The sequence below is a fragment of the Annulohypoxylon maeteangense genome (assembly GCF_022496945.1).
Source record: "Annulohypoxylon maeteangense strain CBS 123835 unplaced genomic scaffold GGS22scaffold_17, whole genome shotgun sequence".
Classification (NCBI taxonomy): domain Eukaryota; kingdom Fungi; phylum Ascomycota; class Sordariomycetes; order Xylariales; family Hypoxylaceae; genus Annulohypoxylon; species Annulohypoxylon maeteangense.
The window spans coordinates 143,240-164,753 of NW_025953264.1; the positions used below are offsets into that span (position 1 = coordinate 143,240).

Here is a 21,514-nt window from a genome sequence, read left to right on the forward strand (position 1 = left end):
ACATGGGGATACGTTGACGTTCCTAAAAAAATCACTTTGTATTGATACATGTTCAACCAGAATCTCCCATCACCCTTGACGTGGATAGGTGAAGTCGATGCATGTTTGGTGTATTCTCGTCATGTTGAGCAAGCTTTTCTCTTGCTTTATTTTAATATCCTTTGTTTGTTGGCTTGAGGGTTATGCTCATTACCTATATTGTCACTACCCCTATTATTTAGCATTCCATTCAACGCAATCATCAAACTTGACCCCTGTACCGCCAAAACAGTCTAACGCACTGCCAATAGTGAGATCTACTTTACCGCCACTTAATTTCTTCACCAGCTCTAGGTCATCAAGGTTTCTCCCGCCGCCAGCATATGTCACCGGTATGCTACACCACTCGGCAAGTCTCTGGACGAGCTGCTCGTCAATGCCTTTTTGTAAACCCTCGTTGTCGGCAGCGTGGATGAGGAACTCAGAGCAATATGGCTCTAGAGATTTTATAGATTCTATACAGCAAACGTTTAGCAGAGTATGTTTCTGAGTTGGAAGACAAATATTTGAGTACCTTGATTCACCTCCATATCCGTAATCGTCTGCCACTTATTCATGGCCACGAACCACTTATCGTCACCCCGCCGCCTACAGCTAAGATCGATGACGAGGCTTTCTTTTTGCCCCCCAAGGACAGCCAGTACAGCATCTAGCCGCTCCTGGCTGAATTTCCCCTCTGGGAAGAGGAAAGATGTGATAATGACCTACTGGAACATTTAATCAGTAACAATGCATAGTAAAACATATAGATTGGTATTTTATGATAGTAATGTTATCTGAAAATCCGAATACCACGTACCTTACTGGCACCTAGCTCCATCCATGTAGCTGCATTCCGATCATTGATCCCTCCTCCGATCTGAAGATGACCCGGCCATACTGCTAAAGCCTCCTTTGCAGCTTCCTCATTTCCGGGACCTAGCATAATCACATGCGCGCCTTCGAGCTCATGTTCTCTATATAGACTAGCAAAATGACCCGCGGAGTGTTGCGAAACATAATTCGTCTTGAGCTCGGCGGTAGAGCTATCGAGGGTTCCGCCCACAATCTGCTTAACCTGACCTGCATGCAGGTCTATACATGGCCTGAACCGTGTCATTATCCTCAGTTGTTACGAAAGAGTTAAGATAGAATTATCATCTATCGAAACTTGTCGCAGGGTGGGGGTTTTTGACGATCGCTAAGTATCACGAGGCTATGGCGGGGTGATTTTTTTTACTGGCAAGGATTAAAGATAATTGCCACAGTTGATTGGTGGGTCTTAAATTGTGGATGGGAAGGCTTGGGGCTACTTCACTAGCGCCGTTTCCGGTACGTAGCTGAAGATTCTGAGACCCACTAAAAAGTTTAGACTCTTTCAACATCAAACGTCAAACGTCAAACGCACTCTATATCAACTTCATATAATACCCATTTAATGAATCCAAAGATGGCCACGGTTCTCGGAAAACGAAAAGTTCGTCCACGGAAAGAGGAATCTTCAATAAATCAAGAGGATGCTCAAGCAATCTTCAGGCGGCACTTCGAAGCGCAGTTCGCGCCGTTAGAACAAACTCAACCAATTCCAAGAACAGTACAGGCTTCTGAGCTTGAAGATCTGCGATCTGATTCAGACGACGCCTCGGACGGCTCTTGGGATGGATTATCTGGCGAGGGGTCGGATGACGAGCTGGAAAATTCATCTCCCAGCACTTCGGTAGCCGAAATCGTTGAAGTAGTCTCACATACAAACGTGCTTCCAGCGCTCTCTAACGACCCTCTATCAAAACGAGAGAGTAAAGCATATCTTTCCTCGCGAATTCCATCATCATTGCTGGACTCATCATCATCTACAACAATCTCAACAAAGAAACGCAAAACGACTACGGATGAGGATGCCCCATCACTCCTAAAGAACGATTTAGCATTGCAGCGTCTATTATCAGAATCGCACCTGTTCTCAAAATCCGGACATAATGAGGGTAGCACAGAACATGCGGGTCGCAATCGCCACATAGCAACAGACATACGATTATCATCTTTGGGTTCGAAAGCCAGCATATATAAGCAACAGAAAATGCCTATGGCGCATCGAAAGGGGATAACAGCGGCGGCAACATCTCGAGAGTCTAAGAGGCGAAAGGAGGCGCGTGAAAATGGAATTATTCTTGAACGACCCATAAGTGGAGCTAGCAAAGGAAACACAAAGATGAGAAGGAGGGAAAAGGCTGTCGATGCGCCAGCAGTAGGGAGATTGAGAAATGGGATGTTAAAGCTAAGCCAGAAAGATATCACTGAAATTCAGGGTCACGATAGAAGATCAGGTGGTAAGGGTGGTGGGAAGAGGAGACGAAGGTGACGAGGAGTGTAAAGGTTAACCGATATAAATCAATAATGAAGTGTAAGATGACTCAACTTTCGTCCTCCCTATAATATATAGCTGCCAGGCGACCACATTCACGATTAGCACCACCAGTACCTAAACTCCTACACACTATTTCTAGCGGCTCGTTCAGTCCGTCGTTCACATATCACAAACCTAACTCTAACAACATTTCCACATACACTTTCATTCCCCTTCACACGACGTGAAGTCAGGACATTCTTTTGAACCCATCATCACTTAACCCGCACACGCACATCTACGCACACATACATCTACGCACACATACATCTACGCACAGATCCGACCATTACCGCCAACATGGCATCGCAGCAGTCTTTCACGCAAAACATCATGGCATCCGACGCGAACAAGCTGAACGAAGTAGTTCAGCGCCTGTCGAACAACATCAAGAGCGTATCCGCCAAGATGGATTCGACATTCCGAGCAATGTACACCGGAATGAAGGAGATGGAGAAGCGTAATGACGACGATCTCCGTCACACGCGCACCGTCATCCAAGCCCAGCTCGAGGAGTTCCACCACGACATCTCTAAGCTGAACGACGAGCTCAACACCCTCCGCCACGAAGTCACCTACATCTACAACGACATCCAATTCCTCCACGACCACATCTCCGGGATCCCCCACCGCGCACAATCCACGCTGCCTCTCCCGAACAAGCTCGTCGACCGCAACCACGTCCCGCAGTGGATCCAGCAGATGATCGCGAAGATGCGCTTCGACGGCGACGCCATCGGATCGCCTGAGACTCGCTTCTTCTACGCCTACAGCCACCTAGGCAGCGAGGCCCAGGGCAAGGTGCTCCATGTCGTCGAAGCCGCTCAGTTGAACCAGGACTGGAATCTGCACAACTTATTCAGTGCTCTCATCCTGTGTTTCCAGCCTGACGACGTCTTCGCAGTCACCACTGCCTGGGCCATTCTCGAGCGCAACCAGCCCGACGAGTAACTTGTTGTCGAATCAAGAACCGAGATTCATATTGACTGGTCGCCGACTGTTGTTGGCCTTTGGAGCATAGTTAGAAAAGAAGCCTTACGCACTGGACAAAATTTCTTCTCTTTTCTCACACCGCATCTGAGATGGCGAACGGCGTACAGTCAACGGTCCCACGAGTTCTACGATGTCTTTGTTTTCCGCGGATAATCTTTGTATTTCGAACGACTCATCCCTAGATGTGTCGGCGATTAGGAATTGTTCACTGTTATTCATGGGAAAAGGTATTACGGATGGAGACATGTAACTGCGGGTTTCATAGCAACCCAACTATAATGGGATAATTGTTGTCTTGTCACTTAAATGTGCATATTTACGTGATGATATGAATTGTGAAATGTGTAGAGGTTCACAACGCCGTCTGTCCGTAGTGCTTCCCTACCTGCCTTTCATACGATATATCAAGCGACAATGGGAATGCGTTGCAAGGATACAATCCAGGATCCAGAGATCTAATGCAGGGAATCAAAACTCAGATTTCCTACACCACACACAGCACACACCCAATAGAACACTTTATTAGATGCTCTATGCTCGAATGCAGTCAGCCTCAACCATGTCACAAAAAGCGAAAGGGAACAAGCATGTGTTAGATATTTATACATCAATATTTATTGAATTTCAAAGTTTGTACGACTAGTCCCGTCATGACTATATCTTCAATACTTTGAAGGGTCGACGTCGACCCTTTAAACCTGGTATCATCTCCCGTAGCTCCCTACAGCCGGTCCGTAAGAATGTCAAGCGACAAATAAAAAAAAGAATAAAGAAAGCAAATATATATACAAATACACGAGTGGTGCTTCTCCGACGGCCTTCCATCTCTTCCGCTGATCATGTGAAGGGGCTCGGCTTCGCTCCTCTACTGTGAAACGGCCAGCCTGTCCCATCAGGCATCAGCCGTCCCGTCTATCAAATGCTTCGTTTTTTGGTATCCCTCGTGCTGAAATGATAAAAGCAATCGCCGTGCAACGCGATTAAATGTCTAGCAGGGCTCTTCTAGCCCGCTGTTATGAATGAAATCCCCAATTCTAGCCACAATATGCCATGCAAAATCAAACCGCTAAACCCGAGATAAAAGCCAAAATTCGATGGTTATACCCCATCGTGATGCATTCCGCATTGAAAATGAATTGCGATTACATCGCCCCCGCTGGTTGGCTCATCGTCATGGGCATACTCAGTGTCTGTAGAGGGTTGAATGATGACTGGGTCATCCCGCCCGTGGCAAGGCCATTGGTCGTGGGTGTCGACGTTGCGACGGAGCTCAGTGATGTTGGGATATAACCCGACTCGGAGTTTGGCGACGCCTCCTCAAGCGAGCCGAGCTGATCCTCACCCGAGTACTCCTCCTCGTCTTCACCGGACAAGTTCAATCCGTTTTCGGCACCTTCACCGCGATCGTGCGTACGCTTGTGTCTGAGAATAGAGTTAGCTCTAGCCTTGAGTAATAAACTTGTCGCTCCTGATGATGAGTTGATGTAGGTACTGTTGTATGCATTTCATGTTGTGGCTTAATTCGGATTGATTGATTGATTGGTTTCGGTCTCAGTGCATGCCGCACAAACATCGTTGCTCATCACAGGATCTTCAAGCTGACAAAAGAAATTTTGATATAAAAAATTGGAGCCATACTGTGCTAGGTTGTCGGATCTAGAGAATGCCTTGCTACAATAGGGGCAGATGTAGGGTCTTTCTTGTGTATGGGTTCTCACGTGTCTAAATATTTGGTCAGATACACAACGGTGCACCACAGAAAACAAAAGAAATAATTGATCTTACCGCTTCAGGTGCTCGAGGCGCTTGAAGAGACGACCGCACGTGGGAATCGGGCACGAGTGAGACTTCTGCGGGTAAGGACCCAACTCCATGACGGTAGCTGAGCGAGCTCGGCGGACCACGTTAGGACCGGCCTGCATTACTCGGTGTTCGGACATCGAGCCGTCACCGTTGAGGTCCTCATTGGCGTATTGCGAAAAGTCTTGTCGTTGGAGAGAAAGAGGGTTAAGAGCAGGGCTACCCTCTACCGTCGATAGTGGGGTACCGTGTCTAGACATTTCCATATGTTGTTGGTTGGTGAGCGATATGGTGGAAGTGCTGTATGAGAGGCCAGGAGGTGAGTTGCCTTGGGATTCATCACCTTCAGCTACTGGGCCGACCGACGCCGAGACTGATCGTCTCAAGTCCGACGGTCGATGGGCAGCTGCTTGGGCCTGAGCCTGAGCCGTGGCGGCTGCGATCGCCGACATTGTAGGGGGGATGGATGAACGCCGCCTTCTCTGTTTGTATGTCGGCGATCCTTCGATTACAGAGTAGACATTGTTGGTACCATAGGCACGCGAAAATTGTGGACCAGCTAAGTTGGAGGGGGGCAATTGCATCATCCCGTTCAAACCGTTGACACCGGCTAGGTGGTCGGGAATTGCCGTGTACAAACCAGTCTCCTCGTTAGCAATGTAAGCCGGTTCGGCGCCCATCGCTAAAGCTTGCTGGGGAGGCGTAATTGGCTCGAAAGAGATGCCTCGGTTGCTGTAGTCCTCGTAATGGGACGAAACAAACGAGGGAGCAGGGGAGTACTCGAGACCGTACGCCGGCATGGAGGCGTGACGCTGGTGGCTATGAGACATAGGCACACCATTCTGGTTGTACTGCATACGGCTGAAATCGGGTTCCCTCTTAACCACGTGTTGGACCTGCTGGGGCATAGCCGGAGCCATTGTCGCCATCGTGCTGTATGGTACCATGGCGTCCATCCCATCCGCTAAAGGGGCCATCGACTGAGGCATCATTTGCGGGGGTGGCATGGGATCCATTGCCCTCATCACCGGGGATGGGGCTTGCGACTGAGAAAAAGAAACTTGTTGGGCGTTGAAAGACGAAGAGTTGGCTTGTTGCGCCTTCGTTAGCTGTTCGTAAAGGGATTGCGAAGAGTCGTACTGGAATGATAGCGCGGGTTCGCTAACAGCCATGGTAGTAGCCTCCTGACCCATCTTCTCCCTCTTCAAATCTCTTTCCAGAGCATCGAGGAAAAGGCGGTCATGCGGTACGCTATACCAATAGAAGACCTTCTGCTTCTTCTGCGTTCGAATGCAATTGTTCTTGTAGAGGAAGTCTAAAAAGGGGCTCTTGGGCTCCTCTAGCGAAGCATCCGTTCCAGACTTCAGATTTCGAAGGTCGGAGAAAATACCCTCCTCGAACTTCTTAGAGTTCTTGACGGGTCGGCCAAAGGCCTGGAATCGAAATGAAAGGCATCGCACAATATCAGTACCGGAAATGTGGAATAAGTTATTCCATAGCACGCAAGAAACATATTCGCCTGTGGGCAATAGGAATCGCCTAATGTACTGATCGGGTTGCCAGTCTACTGGTGCCGAGATAAGGAAGTATTTCACTGCGATCAATGGTAAGCTGGCGGAACACGAAAAGTGCCTGAGCGTGGGAGATTGGGGAACTCACGATTATCGACTTGCTGCAATGCCACTTGCGCATCGTGTGGTAGGGCTTGCTGAGCTTCGGTGCTCAGCATGAAAGTCTCGGGCTTTTGGGGAGCTGCTGCCGCCATTGCCGCCTGTTGTGAGTACATGATGATGTACTACACAACTGCCTCGGGAATGGCGCTGGGAGTCGAGGGCCTTAGCCTCTTGCAATGACCAATGAGATATGTGGCTATTAGATTTCTTTTTATGAATAACAATAGAAGATGGTTCGTATTAGCTCGTTTGCGCTATCGTCGTTTCCAGATGTTAATATCAGGGGGATCTTCAAGGCACAGCCCTTCTTCTTCAAAGAGTGATCCACCGATAAGAGTTCTGAGGTCTGTGTCGTTGATTTTTGATGCCGAGTCCAGCCCGTACAAAGTTTTAGTCTTGTTATGCAGACGATATTAAGCCCCCAATTTGCCTCAAGCGAATGGACAGGCGTTGTCGTCGGTGCGAACCTTCAAGGTGACAGTTGATAATGAAAAAGAAAGATGGCGAACGCTCCAATTGGGATCTTCCACGGTCTGTGGTCGTAGTGCGAACCGTGCACCGAGGAATTGATATGCGATATTGGATGCTGTGCGCGTTGAATTAAAATAACGTCGACTCGCTTTCTGCAGGTTTGCCGCTTGCCCTTCCAGGTTCTCGCCGGGTTGAGGGTTGTTGCTGTAGTGGGTTTAATGTTCAAATGTTCAATGTTGCTGTTATAATTGTCGATAGTTCGCCAAGACCACTTAAGAAAATCCGACAGGCCGAATTGGATTAAATCTTGTTTATTTGAATGTCAAAAGAGACGAAACAGAGGAAATAATCAACAAGATGCTTCCCGAGAATCAAGGTCCTGATTGATGGGGCTACGGTTGTGCCGGACAGTCGGGTCTACGCTGGTATCAAATGAGAAGAGAAAAAACGTCTCGCGGCCGCGGAGTTAAAAAAGTGAGAGGAAGATTGGTTGAATCTTCTTCGTGTGCGGGCTTTCTCCAAAGGATTAGGAGTATGGAGTTGGTGAGAGAAGAGAGACTGTGAGTGGTTGTGTAATTGCCTGCAACACGAGTAGGAGGGCGAGGCGAGAGAAGCGAGAAAGGGGAGGGAGAAGGGAAAAAGAGAGTGTAGAGAGGGGTTCTGAATAGAACAAGTTATCTTGCGAAGAAGATTCAAAGTAGGTAGGTCAAGAAAAAAAACGGGAGGAAGAGGAGTTCGGGGGGTTTAATGATTTCCGCTGGCCTGGGGGTCTGGGCTCTCTTTTTGCTCTACCCAGGTCAGTCTTGGTCAGTCTGGTATGGCGCGGTGGTGTCGGGTAGGAGAGAAGAGATTTAGAGTGGAGTGGGCAAAGTGGGCGACATGAACGATTGGGCAAGTGGGCGAGTGGACGGAGAGACTTGTTTAAAACGGGCTTAATGCAAATAAACCAGTTAAGCCACCAGCCAGCACAGCCAGTTAGCCCGGTACACCCGTTGACCTGGTCTAAACCGAAATGGGAAAGGTACTCGTACCCATTACCACACCTTTATTACGCGCTTGCCTTAAACTGGAACTATTTCTCTCTGCAAGGTCTGCAAGGAATCCAGGAACGAGATTGGGCACGACATTTGAATGTTCCCTCTTCCCACTTAAACGGCGGTTGTACACATGTACTCATACGCATGTGTTCAATGGCGCACGTCCATTTGTACCTTTTTTTTTCTTTTCTTTTCCATTCCCTCTCACTGCACTGACTACGCTGCCTACACCACACCACACTACTACGCAAGAGCAACATGTAGTATATACCTAATTACCTACTATTATCTGTATATGTAATCTAAGTAATTGGGACCTTTGTAACCCGCGTGGCCCCCCGTCCTCCTCGTCTTTGAACTTGCATACTTGAGTCTTGCATAGGTACATACCTACCTTGTTGCCAGTCGACCAATCCATCTACACACCCTCAACGTAGAAATGTGGCTGCTCGGAGATGCTTGTAAAAAGGCCTGTAAAGGCAAGAGGAACAAGAACCCGACCCTACGTAGGCTACTAGGTACTCCATGGAAGAGACAGACAAGATCAGAATTAATACGATGTCGTACAATCACGGTATATGATAAGAAAACATCTTCTCTCGAGATGTTATGTTCTAAAGGAAACGCCGAGAAGGCCAGGAGTCAAGTTTGCTCAGCTGCCTACATTCTAGAACAACCAGTTAGAGAGGCTCACCGCACTATGGATAGCAGTTATCTTACTTCGGGTCCGCTACCATTAATAGTTATTCGGCGGGCTAATATATTTACCTAGAAATAGATACTATGTGCGATGCAATGCCAACCCGATAGTTGCCATCCGTCATACATATCACTGTTCCCTTGCCGTGGGAGGGAAGCAGCAATATCAAGTGTACGGTAGTATATATGTAGCCCAGCCTTATTTTTACTACATACTATGTAGCAATATGTAAAGAGCGAGGATTCCCCCTTTTCGGCATATGCTATTTCGCGTGCTGTATATAAACTAAAATCTCCTCAGCACGTTTCTTAATGCATCAACCTTGCCTGTCATATCACATCTGCATACCTGTACCAACATTCATATGGTGGACATAGCGTTTTCCCCATCGTTGGCCATCTATTCAAGAATATGAAAACCGGCGATCTCGTACTATGTACGCTGTAGGTGTGCTTTCACTCGCCTCGTTCGAAGTCATCTCTCGGGGAATATCTCTTGTTATCCACTGGGGGCCAGGGATGGTTAACTGAATAGACGGGTGAGTGCTACCTTAGAATCAGGTTGCAAGGGTAATTTACGTGGACTCAGCACACGGTCCTTCTTTTTACCCACTATCCCGTGCTCGGAGTTCCTCAGTTCTCTCGTAATGGATCTAAGTATGCACATATGGCTAGTTATGCCAGGTTTGCACTGACTCGAAGAACCTAGCATCGGTTTATTTTCCCGCTATCAACTGCATCATTAGGGGGTGTCGAACCGAGCAGGATAGTGTCAATCTACCGAGCTAATGGTGGATGTCGTCTTTAAGTCTCCTCGTTACATGGATAAACACGGATATCGAAGAGACGCATTTCAAAGATTAGTGAATTAATAAGTGTCACTCATAGGATAATGGGGCAAGGCAATTAAACTGTAAAGCTGTAAAGCTATAAAATCATATTCAATTCCCGACGTTACCAAGGTAGCTTTGAAATAATATGTTTCTTCGATGTCCACCTACACGGTATAGATGAATAGGGGTTCGCCAAAGTTAAGGCAGCGAGTATCACAAAGTCTACTCCAACATAGCAGAGTGACATAGCATCCTACCACCTTTGATTGGGCTGTACATTTACTCCGGGCACATTCGACAATTCGTACGCAGGCCAATATATCAGGTTACGATTTTCTTCATCACAGATTTAGTTGGGTACATCCGTACGGAAGGCTTTTTTTTTGGTTGGGTGCCCTTCGCATACCACCAAAGGATATGTGTGCAACAAAGAATGCTATAAGACAGCCGCAATCCTGTCCAACTGTTCTTGTCTTTGAATTAGCTTGTCATCTTTTAATCTGTACTGCCCTAGTTGTAAGTTTTCTACATATGTATCCAGAGTCTTAGACAGGTCACTGTATTGGAAATCCAATTGGAAATCGAGGCTTATGTACTATGTATGTATGGGTCAGCGTGTAATCTCCGTATGCTGGTACATCGCGGGATGACAAGAACAAGGTAGACACGGGCAGCAGGGGAAAGGGGAGAACAGGATTTATCACCGCTCATTACAATCGTCGGTTGCGCATGTATTCATCGGATTCCATGTACCGAAATCGATAATTCAATTTTTCAATTCTTGAATTCTTGAATTTGTGAACTGAATTATAGAATTAGGAATCGCTGACAAACTGCAAGAATCGCAAGATTCAAAGACACTCTGACCTCGATAACTAATAATAGTTAAGCGATGCACTAAGGCCGTTCCTACATAAATATTAAATTGTTCGCTGCTAATGACTGCTGCTTTAAGCGAGAGTAGTGTACGCCGTAGGTGTAAATGCTATGAATTTGCCACGCTTTGTTCAATTCAAATTATTATTTAATGGCCTCCAGGGCTACTTGCTTAATCATCTCTTGGCGCATAATCCCCTATAGCTGCATTAATGAGATGAATATAAGATATGCATTGAAAAATAATTATTGTAAAATAGGGGCATTTCTATTATTTTGTATTTTGTATTTTAGTATTGGGCATCGTACCTGCGCAATTCATGGATCCATGGATCCATGATCTGTTGTTCCTGCTTCCCCTGTCGATAGGTGCCAAGAACAAAAGACGCTGAATGGTGCCATTGGCACGCGGATCCTTAAATCCCTGTGAACTTCTCTCTGACTTCCTTGTAAATCTGAAACACGCCTGGAGCAGTGCTTCAGAAAAGTAGCTGGAGCCAGACATCGGCGCTAACCTCTCCTTGGGTCAAGATGGCCTTCCTATTATCCCACCTTCACTTTGGTCCAATTGTACAACTGTATCAATCTGACCCAATCATCATTAGAATTCGCATGTTACATTGGTTAACTCCTATCCAACAACGTCTTCCAAGTTTCTAGCTGGTCGACCAACCAACAACCTATCGCTCAACGACCACACGGTAGGCGAGAATAGGAAACGGGATGGATTTTAACAATGCCACAAGGAATTGTATTCCTCCGCATTTATGCATGCTAGGGAGATAGCATCGCATACGCATTAGATCGATAACCTACGAGATAGTGTCATGAAATTCCTATGGTCACATTCAACTCAAGAGTTCGTCTTCGGGGACTATCCCATCTTTTTCAGATTATTGATATTGATATCGGTATTATAGCCCAAGTTGTCATAGTTTGTGCTAAACAAGCCTATTTATAAATCCACTATGTCGGTAGAATCTTTCGATTGTTTGACAGGTTACGTCTACCGGCTTCCATGCTGCCATGTTCCGTGGAAAGATTCCCCGGTTCAACGTTTCTTGTGTAGCTGAGGACCCTTGAAGAGTTGAAGACTATAATAGCTCACCGCTATAGGTAGGTAATAAATAGGTATTAACAAGTTTCTATCTTCTTTCAACAATCATAACATTCATATAGCTTTAGTTTGATGTCTCCCTTCCAAGACAAACCTTAATATGGAAGTACGAAGGGCAAGGTGTACTCCTAGCTCATCATCCAATCCTCTACCAACTTTCCAACAGGAATTTAGCGTGAACATGGAACGGAAATGCGTTTAAACTTCGATATTTCTGCTCAAGTGTTTGTGAAATCAGATGATAAGGTATAGTAAACAACTGAAGAGCGATAGGCAGGATTGGTTTGATTAACATGGTTAGCATAATTCGAAACTCGAGAACGACCACACCGATGAAAGCCGAGTCGCCTATTAGCAGCTTCAATGGATTAACTGGTCGTAAACTACAGGTCAGCCCCATGACGACATACTAGGTCACATCCACTCCTTTCTCGGTCGACTCAACACCCTTGCGATGCTAGGAATATACGGTCGTACTAGAATCTAGCATAGATTTAATATTACAATTTCAAGTCTTCATACATGTCTATACATATGTAAGTTGTCCGTGGCTGGCGCTAGTGTAGGACGTGAGGATCGCAGCCACTGAAGCGAACCAAGCAATCTGCACGTGAGTCTAAGCTGACCAAAAAAAGCAGCACTGAGTGTTCGTATCTCGCAGGTGAGTTAGCGCATCTGCAAGTTAAAGCTCCCGAGTGACATCGCCGCAAACTGCAAAACCCCTCCGCAATTTCACAGCAAGCTGCAACGCAACGGTAGGATTTTAGGAAGACGCTGAACAAGCAAGCTACAGAGCTCAAACACATGAAGCTTATCGATCGGTAAACATTGAAACAAACGACAGCTTACTACATTGGGTATTTCTCACGCGAGATAATCCTTTTCACTAATGACGTCCCTCGGAGATATCACCTCTTAAGAATATTCATACAGCACTGCTAGTACAGTATACTAATTTAGTTATGCGACTGGCAAAACATAGTTCGATTAATCCTGGTCATTTTTTTCTTTTCTTTTTTTTTTGAGAAAAAAAACAGTTTCGTTGCTTTGTATACCATTGCGCAGCTACGGCGGCTGGTAGTACCAATGGCTGCCGTGTCCTAGTAGGTACCTAGTAATAGTAAGTATCACGAACGTTAGTATTATGCTTAAAGACATCCAACCAAGAAAAAGTAAATATACCACATTCTTCATCAATACCGGGAACTAGTTCATGTGGGCGTCTATAACGATCTAAAACATAGATTGGTATTTCCTATCTAGATTCGTTCCTTAGATGCTATGTTTCAAACTTCGTCAAGCTTGCTCCTACATCGGTCTGGTCTTTCCACTAACCACCTACATGGTGGCGTGGACCAATGACATGGCTGAAGAGCTGAATTAAGACTTGCGTATCGCTCGCAGGGTTGGGGGCGTGAGCATAGCTCTTCAGCTTTCTAATTGGCTGCTTCAGATTCTTTACCAACCTACCCGTTGCCGTGTGGTCGCGGCCGGGACAGAAATAGAACCTGACATTGTCTCTGGACCATAGATCTCGTGTTGACCGAATTCTTGGCACTATATCCGCTGGAGATCAGTGTGGGTGACATTTTTGGTAGTGGGAAAAGAGGGGGAGAACCAGCGAATAGACCGCACGAAGGCTCTTGCATAGTACATGCTGGCGGCTCTCTCTTTAAATTCATCTCACCAAGTTTATTCTTAGTGCCCGCCTCGGAGAAAAAAAAGAAAAAGTAGAAAAAAACAATGAAAGCACGTCAGATTAATGGAGTAGACATAAATCGATTGGGTCGCAAGTGCAAAAAATATGCAAGTCAAATGCCCAGTCGCCCAAAAAGGATTATGCCGCGGGCCGTTGCAAAGTTAGGTACCGCTCTATGGACTTTATGGAAAGCGGCAAGCGCCGCAAACTTAATACGCACCCGCTAAGTGCCTGCCTAGGCGTTCATTTACCAGGAACGCAGGAAATAGGTAAATTGGGCAGGAAATGACCAAAGCTTAATGGGGAATTGGTCTCCCCTTCCGGTGCCCCAGTGGCTTTTTTAGCTTACATAAGATCAGATATGTGGATATCATGGTGTAGCCTCGAAATGTCACTTCTCAACCAAGATTCGTAAGCCACCATTTCGTTAACAACCTTTCATAGGTAGGAATTGGCTATTGATAGTCATTAATTTAACAAAGCCGGCACAGTAAATATTTTCAACCCAGCTGCGATTAAGCCCCCGGATCGAGTTATCGGATGACCTCGCGCTGCCCGCGACAATTCAAGCATCAGCGGCGCTGAGATCTCAATATCGAGGATGTGATCAATAAGCAACCGCACGGCACTTACTATGATGAGGGCCACAATGGCAATTCTGAAACATGATGGACTCGACGTCACGAATGTGATTGAAACATCTCAAAGGTGGAATGTGGGTTATACTCGACCGCCATGTTTAATCTTCCGCCAAATCGGAGAAGGTGACGGATGATTGATTATCTCATTGGTGTGCCTGGATTCCGCATAAACATGCGGCAGGCAAAGCACCGAGCAGAAAAAGGTCCTCTGTGCTCTTCGACAAGGTCCCTAGGTCCCTTGGTCCCTTCTTGGTCCCTACACTTGACAGAATCGGGGCGAACCACAACCTTCGAAGGTGTCAATCTTCAACACCCTAGCCACCCGGAACCTTGCATATTCAATTTTCGGTAGGCGGTCAGCCCTTTTAGACCCGCCCACCAAAACTTCTGAAACCGACATCACGGACATCATCAGCTCTCACGTCGATTTTCCGCGGGTGACCCCCCGCTTCCTTTAGCCAGGTACATGAAACCGGCATAGCTTGTCACAAGTTCTTCCAGAAAGAACATCGAATTACGAAATGCGATGAATGTGGCCTAGTTTTGTCATGCCGTCCTACTATCGCCGTCAATGTTAGTTAGGATTGAAATCTACGTCCCACCAACTATCCACCACTACGGTATTATCCCGCTTGTGCGGGTCTCCACAGGTTGCGAGAACTTTGGGCGCGTGCGTACGCTACTGTCGCTGGCCTAGCCTATCCGGCAACGCCTTCGGAGTCCAGTTGTCATGCTGGCGGCAAGGTGCATAGTGGCATAGGACACTACGGAGTTGCAATGATTACCAATCTCATGATCACGGTCATTGGCAGCATTGACGTTGTTACCTCGAACTCTCGAGCCTCCATCGTTATCTACCAGTGAACAAAACCAATCCTATTTACGTGCGTGTGTGAGTATACTATAGTACGAGTGTTTGAGTGTTTGAGTGTTTCACAAGCTCATGAAGCTTACCTTGGACGAACAACTTAATGACGACTACGACGACGACTGCTATTGTTACTATTTTGGCGTTCTGTTTATGTTTGTTTCATATCTCGGTATTTCTTTCCTTCGAGGTCGTGATGACTTCAACTAGCAGGACTAGGTAGACTCTTGGCTCCCCAGAGATCGGCCTGTTTCATCCTTTCGGACAATTTACACCTTCCACAATTGTCACAAGCCCTGTAATATTAACCTCAATCAGAAAGTTCTGAATTACGAGTCCCCGCCTCACTACCACGCTACCAAGCTACCGTACCATCCCTCGTGGGTCTCTCAAGCTTTGACTTTGCGCTGCCCTACCATGGGTCAAGTTCTGAAACGCTAGCAGTCAAATGCCTTGTGTTTCAGCCTTTTAGAATGACAATTCTGTAATTCTGGCGCTGGCGACCTTGAGGCGTTGCTGGCGTTGGTGCGAGCTCCCTCGATACAATCCCATCTAGCCGACGGATAATTCCCATCATACACGACACCGATTATTCAGATCATACCCTGTGGGATTGCGATCCACGCGCATCGAGCTAGTCACCAGCTATACTATTCGATTCCTCGCTAAGTGTCACAAATGTCACTGCATCGGCTTTTAGGTCATAAATGAAATTCGACAGGACTAGCTAATTCTGTTCACCGATGGCTTTCAGCCACAATTTTATGTACTACCTACAAAATACACATCAATATTACTAACAAATATCTTAGTCACCCCTCTGAACCCAGATCGATCTAAGAGCCAGTCACCGAGAGAACTAGCCGGAAGCTAACCGGCCCCACTGACGGGGAAAAGAGATCGTCTTCTGAAACGGCCGGGGGGCTCCTTGACCTTTTTTTGCTCGATTTCCCTGAACGCTCTACTTGGCAGTCAACCGCGGCATAAATTCTGAGGATCCAGAAGCATTCTTGACGGGGACCAGGGCACTTCGATATACGTACGTTGATATACCAACTCGACGCGATTTATTCGTAGATCATGAGTGCTTCTCGGGCCGTGAGCACCAGCTGCCCCGCCGCATTGCTGCTTGATGGCTCAATGCAGGAACGGGCCATGTCGAATCCTACCGTAGTAAGCTCAGACCACTTAGTTGGGTGTCACCAGACCCCCGTATATGCGAATACTCTACATACGTAGTAGGCCTAAGATACTATTTCGGGACCTTTTTAGGGTCTAGGCAAGGCGGAACACCCGAAAGACCATTAGTCAACATCTAGAAATACCCAGGCTTGGTCTTCGAAGACCAAGTTTTCTAGCTCAGATGTTGGAATTGGAAAATGGGACTTTTGAAGAACTTGAAATCGCGAATCCCATTGAGAGCCCATGAGTTCCATGTTCTCTCATCTGATGTGGGAGAAGGATTCGTCTTTTCGTAAGGCATATGAAACACCAGAAAATACCAGGCGAACAATGGGATGGGATAGGTTCACCAGCCTCGGGTGGCTTGACTACCTGGTTCGCATGCTAGGCACCACGTAGCTACTCGATCTTAAAACAAAGCTGAATTATTATCGAATCCTGGCAGCTATTGGTCTTGTGTAACTATCGAGCAAACCGTCCATGGGTATGGATTCTGATAAGTGATCGTAGTAATATGACAAGTAATTATTGACATATGAACCGGGCTAGGCGTAACGTCATAGATTCCGCAGGAATCCTGGGGATGATCTGATCTGTCACTAAAGCAATATGAGCTTCTTCTAAGAAGATTTGAGTTACACGAGCTGCGGATGTTACTAGGACGATACCCAGCAGAGGTTTGATGATATGGTTTATTAGGTCGATATCCTTAGATGTGATGGTGTTCATATAAGGTTATCGTGATGTGATTATCCCGCGGGATTCATTTCTAGGTTAGTTGGAACGGCACGATAGGAGATCGCTATTTATCATAAGATTAGTGTTATGCTTTCGCTAATTGCATTTCTCTTTACCTCTCAACGGTGTGTTGATCTAGGTGGTAGGTAGACGCAACTCCTACGCTCGACGACTTATTATATCAGCTTGGACTTGCATTGACCACGAGGGCCGTTCTGGCCCGTTCTGACGTGAAGTATAATGCTAACAAGCAAGGGCTAGCGGCGAGATCGTTGCGGGATAGAAGATGAGTCAAAAGTTGCTTGTCAAGGGTACGGTCAGACTTGATAACATCCCAATGCGACAACCACGTGTTGGAAATAAGACGTATTAGCGTTCTAGAACCTAACGTCTTCCTATAATGTTCTTTACCGAATATCTCTACGATGATGAATGCTGTAAGAAAAGCGAAAGAATAATATGATTGTAGTGGCTTTCTGGTATACTGTATTAATTGGATGTATCACATTCTGTTCGTCATATATTGTAGTCGACACTGTTGAACGATGACTGTTGACTACAGACATATTTAAGGTTTATAACCATCTTCTCATCCCCTATACGACGGTAACCGTTATAGCGGCGATATAAATAAGTGGCTAGAATGTTCTGCAACTTCTGAGCGTTAGCAAAGTAAGACGGGAAAGACTTAATAAGCAGCCGTTCAACTTTAGATAAGCTGCCCGTTCATACCACGCGGCATGATTGCGTACATATTTAAATCCGAGAAAACCTAAGCTGAGATGTTTAACTTTATTTCAACCTATCCAAGCATATCGGCCATCGCCGCTCAGAGTCTGTGTGAAGGGACGGTATGACAAAGCAGGCCATAGGACATCAATTAGGCTCGGGCTCAGTCCGACAATATTGTTCCATGAGTTAAAAATAACATTCGTTAGATGCTATACGGAGAGGCTTATACGCACCGCTAAGAAGCTTAGGGGTACTCGAATATGCAGGGTCCTTAGGTATATTTCTATTTCTTCAAGGTTCATGCGCATTTGACATAAGTCTAACCATTCGACGAATTCAACTCTTTGTTGGATCATATTCGGGACCGACTTTTCGGTTTGGTGGTCCCCCGCTGCCCCGGATAATGGCTTGCTTAAGTTCTGAGGTGTTTGTCTAGAAGTCTAAATGCGATAAGCTCCTTAGCGTTGGCTGGGAGGGCTGGGTCGTAAGAACTGTTTGATAGGACACAACGGTGAGGGATTAGCCATTGACCAAGTCCTAAGACTTTTTCATTGCTTCCTCCATGATTCGAGCCGAACAGAATAGTCCTTCGACTACCACCAGTCGAATATGTCGTCTCACAACACGATTGGCGGGGTATAACCAATGCAGACCGGCAGAAATATCAAATTCAAAGCTATCCCTATACGCCAAAAAGTCGCTGAAATGACCGACCCTAGTACGCCTTCCACAATACCCTAATGAATAACTTCACAAGAACCCATCCGTCCTCGGCTCAGGCGGCGGCTTCGGCTTAACCCTAACACTCAGACACTTCAGCGCCGCCTCGAGGTCCGGCACATCGTCAGCAGACGCGGCGACCTTCGCCCACTTCACGACGCCATCCTGATCGATCGCGAAACCGCCGCTAGTCTGCCACCTGCTGCCGCTCTCGCTGGGGCGGTTCCAGATGTGCTCGTCGCGCGCGAGGCGGATGGTGTTGTATAGCGTGACGGGGCTGAAGACGTGCCAGGTATTGGAGACGCCGAGCCCCCATTGTCCGTACAGCTCGCGCTCGTAGTCGACGACGACGTTGACCTCCCAGTTGCCCCCCACGTGCACGACCCACCGCTCGGTAGCCTCGGGCGACGAGTGCGAGATCGCTACGAAGTGCACCTCGGGGTACTGCGTCGAGAGCGAGGTTAGGTTCTTGAATGTCTTTTCTGCGACTGTGGGGGTTAGCTACGAGGGGGTTTTTATGTCTGGTATTTGGGGAGAGGGGCGTGGTTTACATGGACAGCCGCAATGGCGTAGGAAGACGATGACGGTGGGTTTGTCGGTCGGAAGGGCTAGGTTGGGATGCACGGGTGCTTTGGCGCCCACTTGAGGTGCGAGTATGACCTCTTTGGCGGGAGGTGTTTTGGCTGGTTCTTGTGTTGGAGAGGCCATTGTGAATATGGTATTAATGAGGAATATACTATCGGGATATTTACAATAAGTCTTGGGAATATACAATAGGGAAGTTTGTTCAATGGTAAACATGAACTGGATAGTTCAAAGTTTAAAGCTGTCCCGAGGTCATTGGCGTGAAGAAGCTTTATCGATAACAATGGCCCTGAATGTGGATCTCGATGAGATAATATTTCTTGGCACTTGGCGACAGTTGCCATTTCGTCATACCATGCTTTTTAATACATCGATGTCGCATAGCGTGATTTTGATGATTATAACTTCCGCTTTACAACATTGCCTAGGTTATACTCTACCGAGGTGATAATTCGCAATAATGCGGGAAATAATTACCTTACAGCTCGGCCAGCAAAGCAATTACCTAGCGAGCCATTTTTGGAATGCCCAGGAGTCTTACTTTACGTATGGCGCGGAAGAGGAATCGCCCATCGATCACGATGTTCATTTCAAGCCCGGTATTGGGTCTGATGGCACCGAGACCTTTATGCCCCGGACCGTCATTTACGACTTGAAAGGGGGATTTGGTACACTAAGAAAAATTAATTCTTTGTATGAAATAGATGGCGATCCGTCTTCTAGTAGCTTATGGTCTGGCCAAACCGTAATACAGCGACAACAGCCTATAGAGGCAAGCGCATATCAAGAGAGTCTCGATGCTGGACAGGCACCTGCTGAACTCACTACAAACACAGTCAGATACTGGTCTGACTTCAACCGTGTATTTTATCACCCAAAGTCCATCATCCAACTAAGCGAATATGAGCTCAACTCAACTGTCATGCCTTTCGAGAAGTGGCACATGGGAGAAGAGTTATTTGCCTCCTTGGATAAGGAACATGACCTCTTAGACCGGGATTTACGTCCTTTCGTTGAAGAGGCAGACCAAATGCAAGGTCTCCAGATTATGACCGGCATTGATGATGCCTGGGGAGGATTTGTAGCGAAATATATGGAGAGATTGAGAGATGAGTATGGCAAAACCCCTACTTGGGTTTTTGGGTCGCAGGCGCCATCCAGGGGATTACCGCGGGTATATATTCCTATAATATCATTATTTCTGGTGTTCGTTGCTTATAATGAAATAGGAGAAGAGACTATTGAAACTCGTCAACAAGGCTCGGACTCTGTCAGAACTCAATTCGCAAGCTTCATTAGTCATTCCTCTTGCCTTACCAGAACGACCCTTGCCGTCAACTATACAGTTGGATTATTCATCATCCTGGCATGTATCTGCGCTATTCGCTGCGGCTTTGGAGAGTGTCACTCTTTACACCCGGCTAAGGACATCTGACCGAATTTATTCGAGTAACCTCGGCAACATGACGGATCTCCTTAATGTATTTGGGAAGCAAACTATTGCAAACTTGGAAATGAGCATTTTCGAGGCGCCCAAGCCTCATCAGAATGGCACAAATGGCACAAATGGGACTAGTGATGAGACAAATGGGTTGAATGGAAGAGGTGAAAATATAGGCAGGCTGTTTGAGAACGGGATAAACCTTGACGACGAGTCTGAGTCTGGTTCTCAAAAAGGGGCTGCGACTTTGGACATCGACTTATCATCCCCTCAAGACCTTAACCTCGACACCAGTGGCAGGAGACGCAGAAAACGTCACATTTTCAGCCAGGTTATAGGTGATAGAGGATTGCAGAACCTGGAGCGAGCCAATGATGATGGCAACCGAGAGCTGAGGGAATACGGGATGCGACGCCGGCCAAAATTCCACAAGTAAGTGCTATCCAATGAGATTACATATCCTTTTATCGCCATTTGACTCGGGATTGACTCAAAATATAGTTATCGATCACGGGTCGCTTTCCCTATACTCGACAGCTATCCTAAGATATTCCGGGATAGTTATGGTCACCCCGTAAGAGAGAACGTATCCGTCAAAACTGCCTTATCCACAGACTCGACGGTCACGGATAAAGTTAAGGCTATACGTAATACCGTCGTTCGCTCTATTGGTCTAGAAGACCGCGAGACGATAGGCAACGAACTTGCTGAGATTGCCGATAGTTATAAAGAAGGCTGGTCTAGCGATAGCGACGATGACGATGATGACGAATGAAAAGCTGGCTTCTGAATTAATGCCAAGAGTATTACACAATCTACGCCCCAGATGTGCACAAATACAAAGGCATCTCGACTAAGCTATGATTCTCCGACGATACGGCTGAATTCTCTAGAGCAAAGATATTCTGCTTTCGAGTCGTATTTTCGAGGGGAGACTATGGAATCATTCTACAGTGGTGCTCGCTTAGCAGCAGTTTCTCGACTTTC

General features: G+C 46.7%; 6 protein-coding genes across 6 annotated transcripts; 3 read left to right on the forward strand and 3 right to left on the reverse strand.

The window, feature by feature from the left end:
• Positions 1–47: 47 nt before the first annotated feature.
• On the reverse strand, positions 48–1,235 carry GGS22DRAFT_51771 (Phosphoribosylformimino-5-aminoimidazole carboxamide ribotide isomerase). Its single transcript, XM_047967312.1, has 3 exons — positions 839–1,235; positions 554–743; positions 48–494 (listed from the first exon to the last, which is right to left on the reverse strand). The coding sequence occupies exons 1-3, from the start codon at positions 1,136–1,138 to the stop codon at positions 214–216; spliced, it is 771 nt and encodes a 256-aa protein (XP_047815722.1). The 5' UTR covers positions 1,139–1,235; the 3' UTR covers positions 48–213.
• Positions 1,236–1,468: 233 nt separating this feature from the next.
• Positions 1,469–2,681, forward strand: GGS22DRAFT_196075 (uncharacterized protein; the record flags this gene model as incomplete). The annotated part of the gene is made up of 1 exon (XM_047965774.1): positions 1,469–2,681. One exon carries the CDS (start codon positions 1,469–1,471, stop codon positions 2,375–2,377), a length of 909 nt encoding a protein of 302 aa, XP_047815723.1. The 3' UTR covers positions 2,378–2,681.
• Positions 2,682–2,801: 120 nt separating this feature from the next.
• GGS22DRAFT_170973 (uncharacterized protein) lies at positions 2,802–3,513 on the forward strand. Its single transcript, XM_047962533.1, has one exon. It carries the CDS (start codon positions 2,831–2,833, stop codon positions 3,371–3,373), a length of 543 nt encoding a protein of 180 aa, XP_047815724.1. The 5' UTR covers positions 2,802–2,830; the 3' UTR covers positions 3,374–3,513.
• An 829-nt stretch (positions 3,514–4,342) lies between these two features.
• Positions 4,343–7,207, reverse strand: GGS22DRAFT_170976 (STE-domain-containing protein). Its single transcript, XM_047962534.1, has 4 exons — positions 6,875–7,207; positions 5,201–6,809; positions 5,054–5,137; positions 4,343–4,837 (listed from the first exon to the last, which is right to left on the reverse strand). Exons 1-4 carry the CDS (start codon positions 6,999–7,001, stop codon positions 4,558–4,560), a joined length of 2,100 nt encoding a protein of 699 aa, XP_047815725.1. The 5' UTR covers positions 7,002–7,207; the 3' UTR covers positions 4,343–4,557.
• An 11,324-nt stretch (positions 7,208–18,531) lies between these two features.
• GGS22DRAFT_191616 (uncharacterized protein) lies at positions 18,532–19,209 on the reverse strand (the record flags this gene model as incomplete). The annotated part of the gene is made up of 2 exons (XM_047965149.1): positions 18,532–18,989; positions 19,053–19,209. The coding sequence occupies 2 exons, from the start codon at positions 19,207–19,209 to the stop codon at positions 18,532–18,534; spliced, it is 615 nt and encodes a 204-aa protein (XP_047815726.1).
• Positions 19,210–19,470: 261 nt separating this feature from the next.
• Positions 19,471–21,382, forward strand: GGS22DRAFT_51854 (tubulin nucleotide-binding domain-like protein). The gene is made up of 3 exons (XM_047967314.1): positions 19,471–20,260; positions 20,316–20,959; positions 21,029–21,382. Exons 1-3 carry the CDS (start codon positions 19,547–19,549, stop codon positions 21,300–21,302), a joined length of 1,632 nt encoding a protein of 543 aa, XP_047815727.1. The 5' UTR covers positions 19,471–19,546; the 3' UTR covers positions 21,303–21,382.
• Positions 21,383–21,514: the final 132 nt, after the last annotated feature.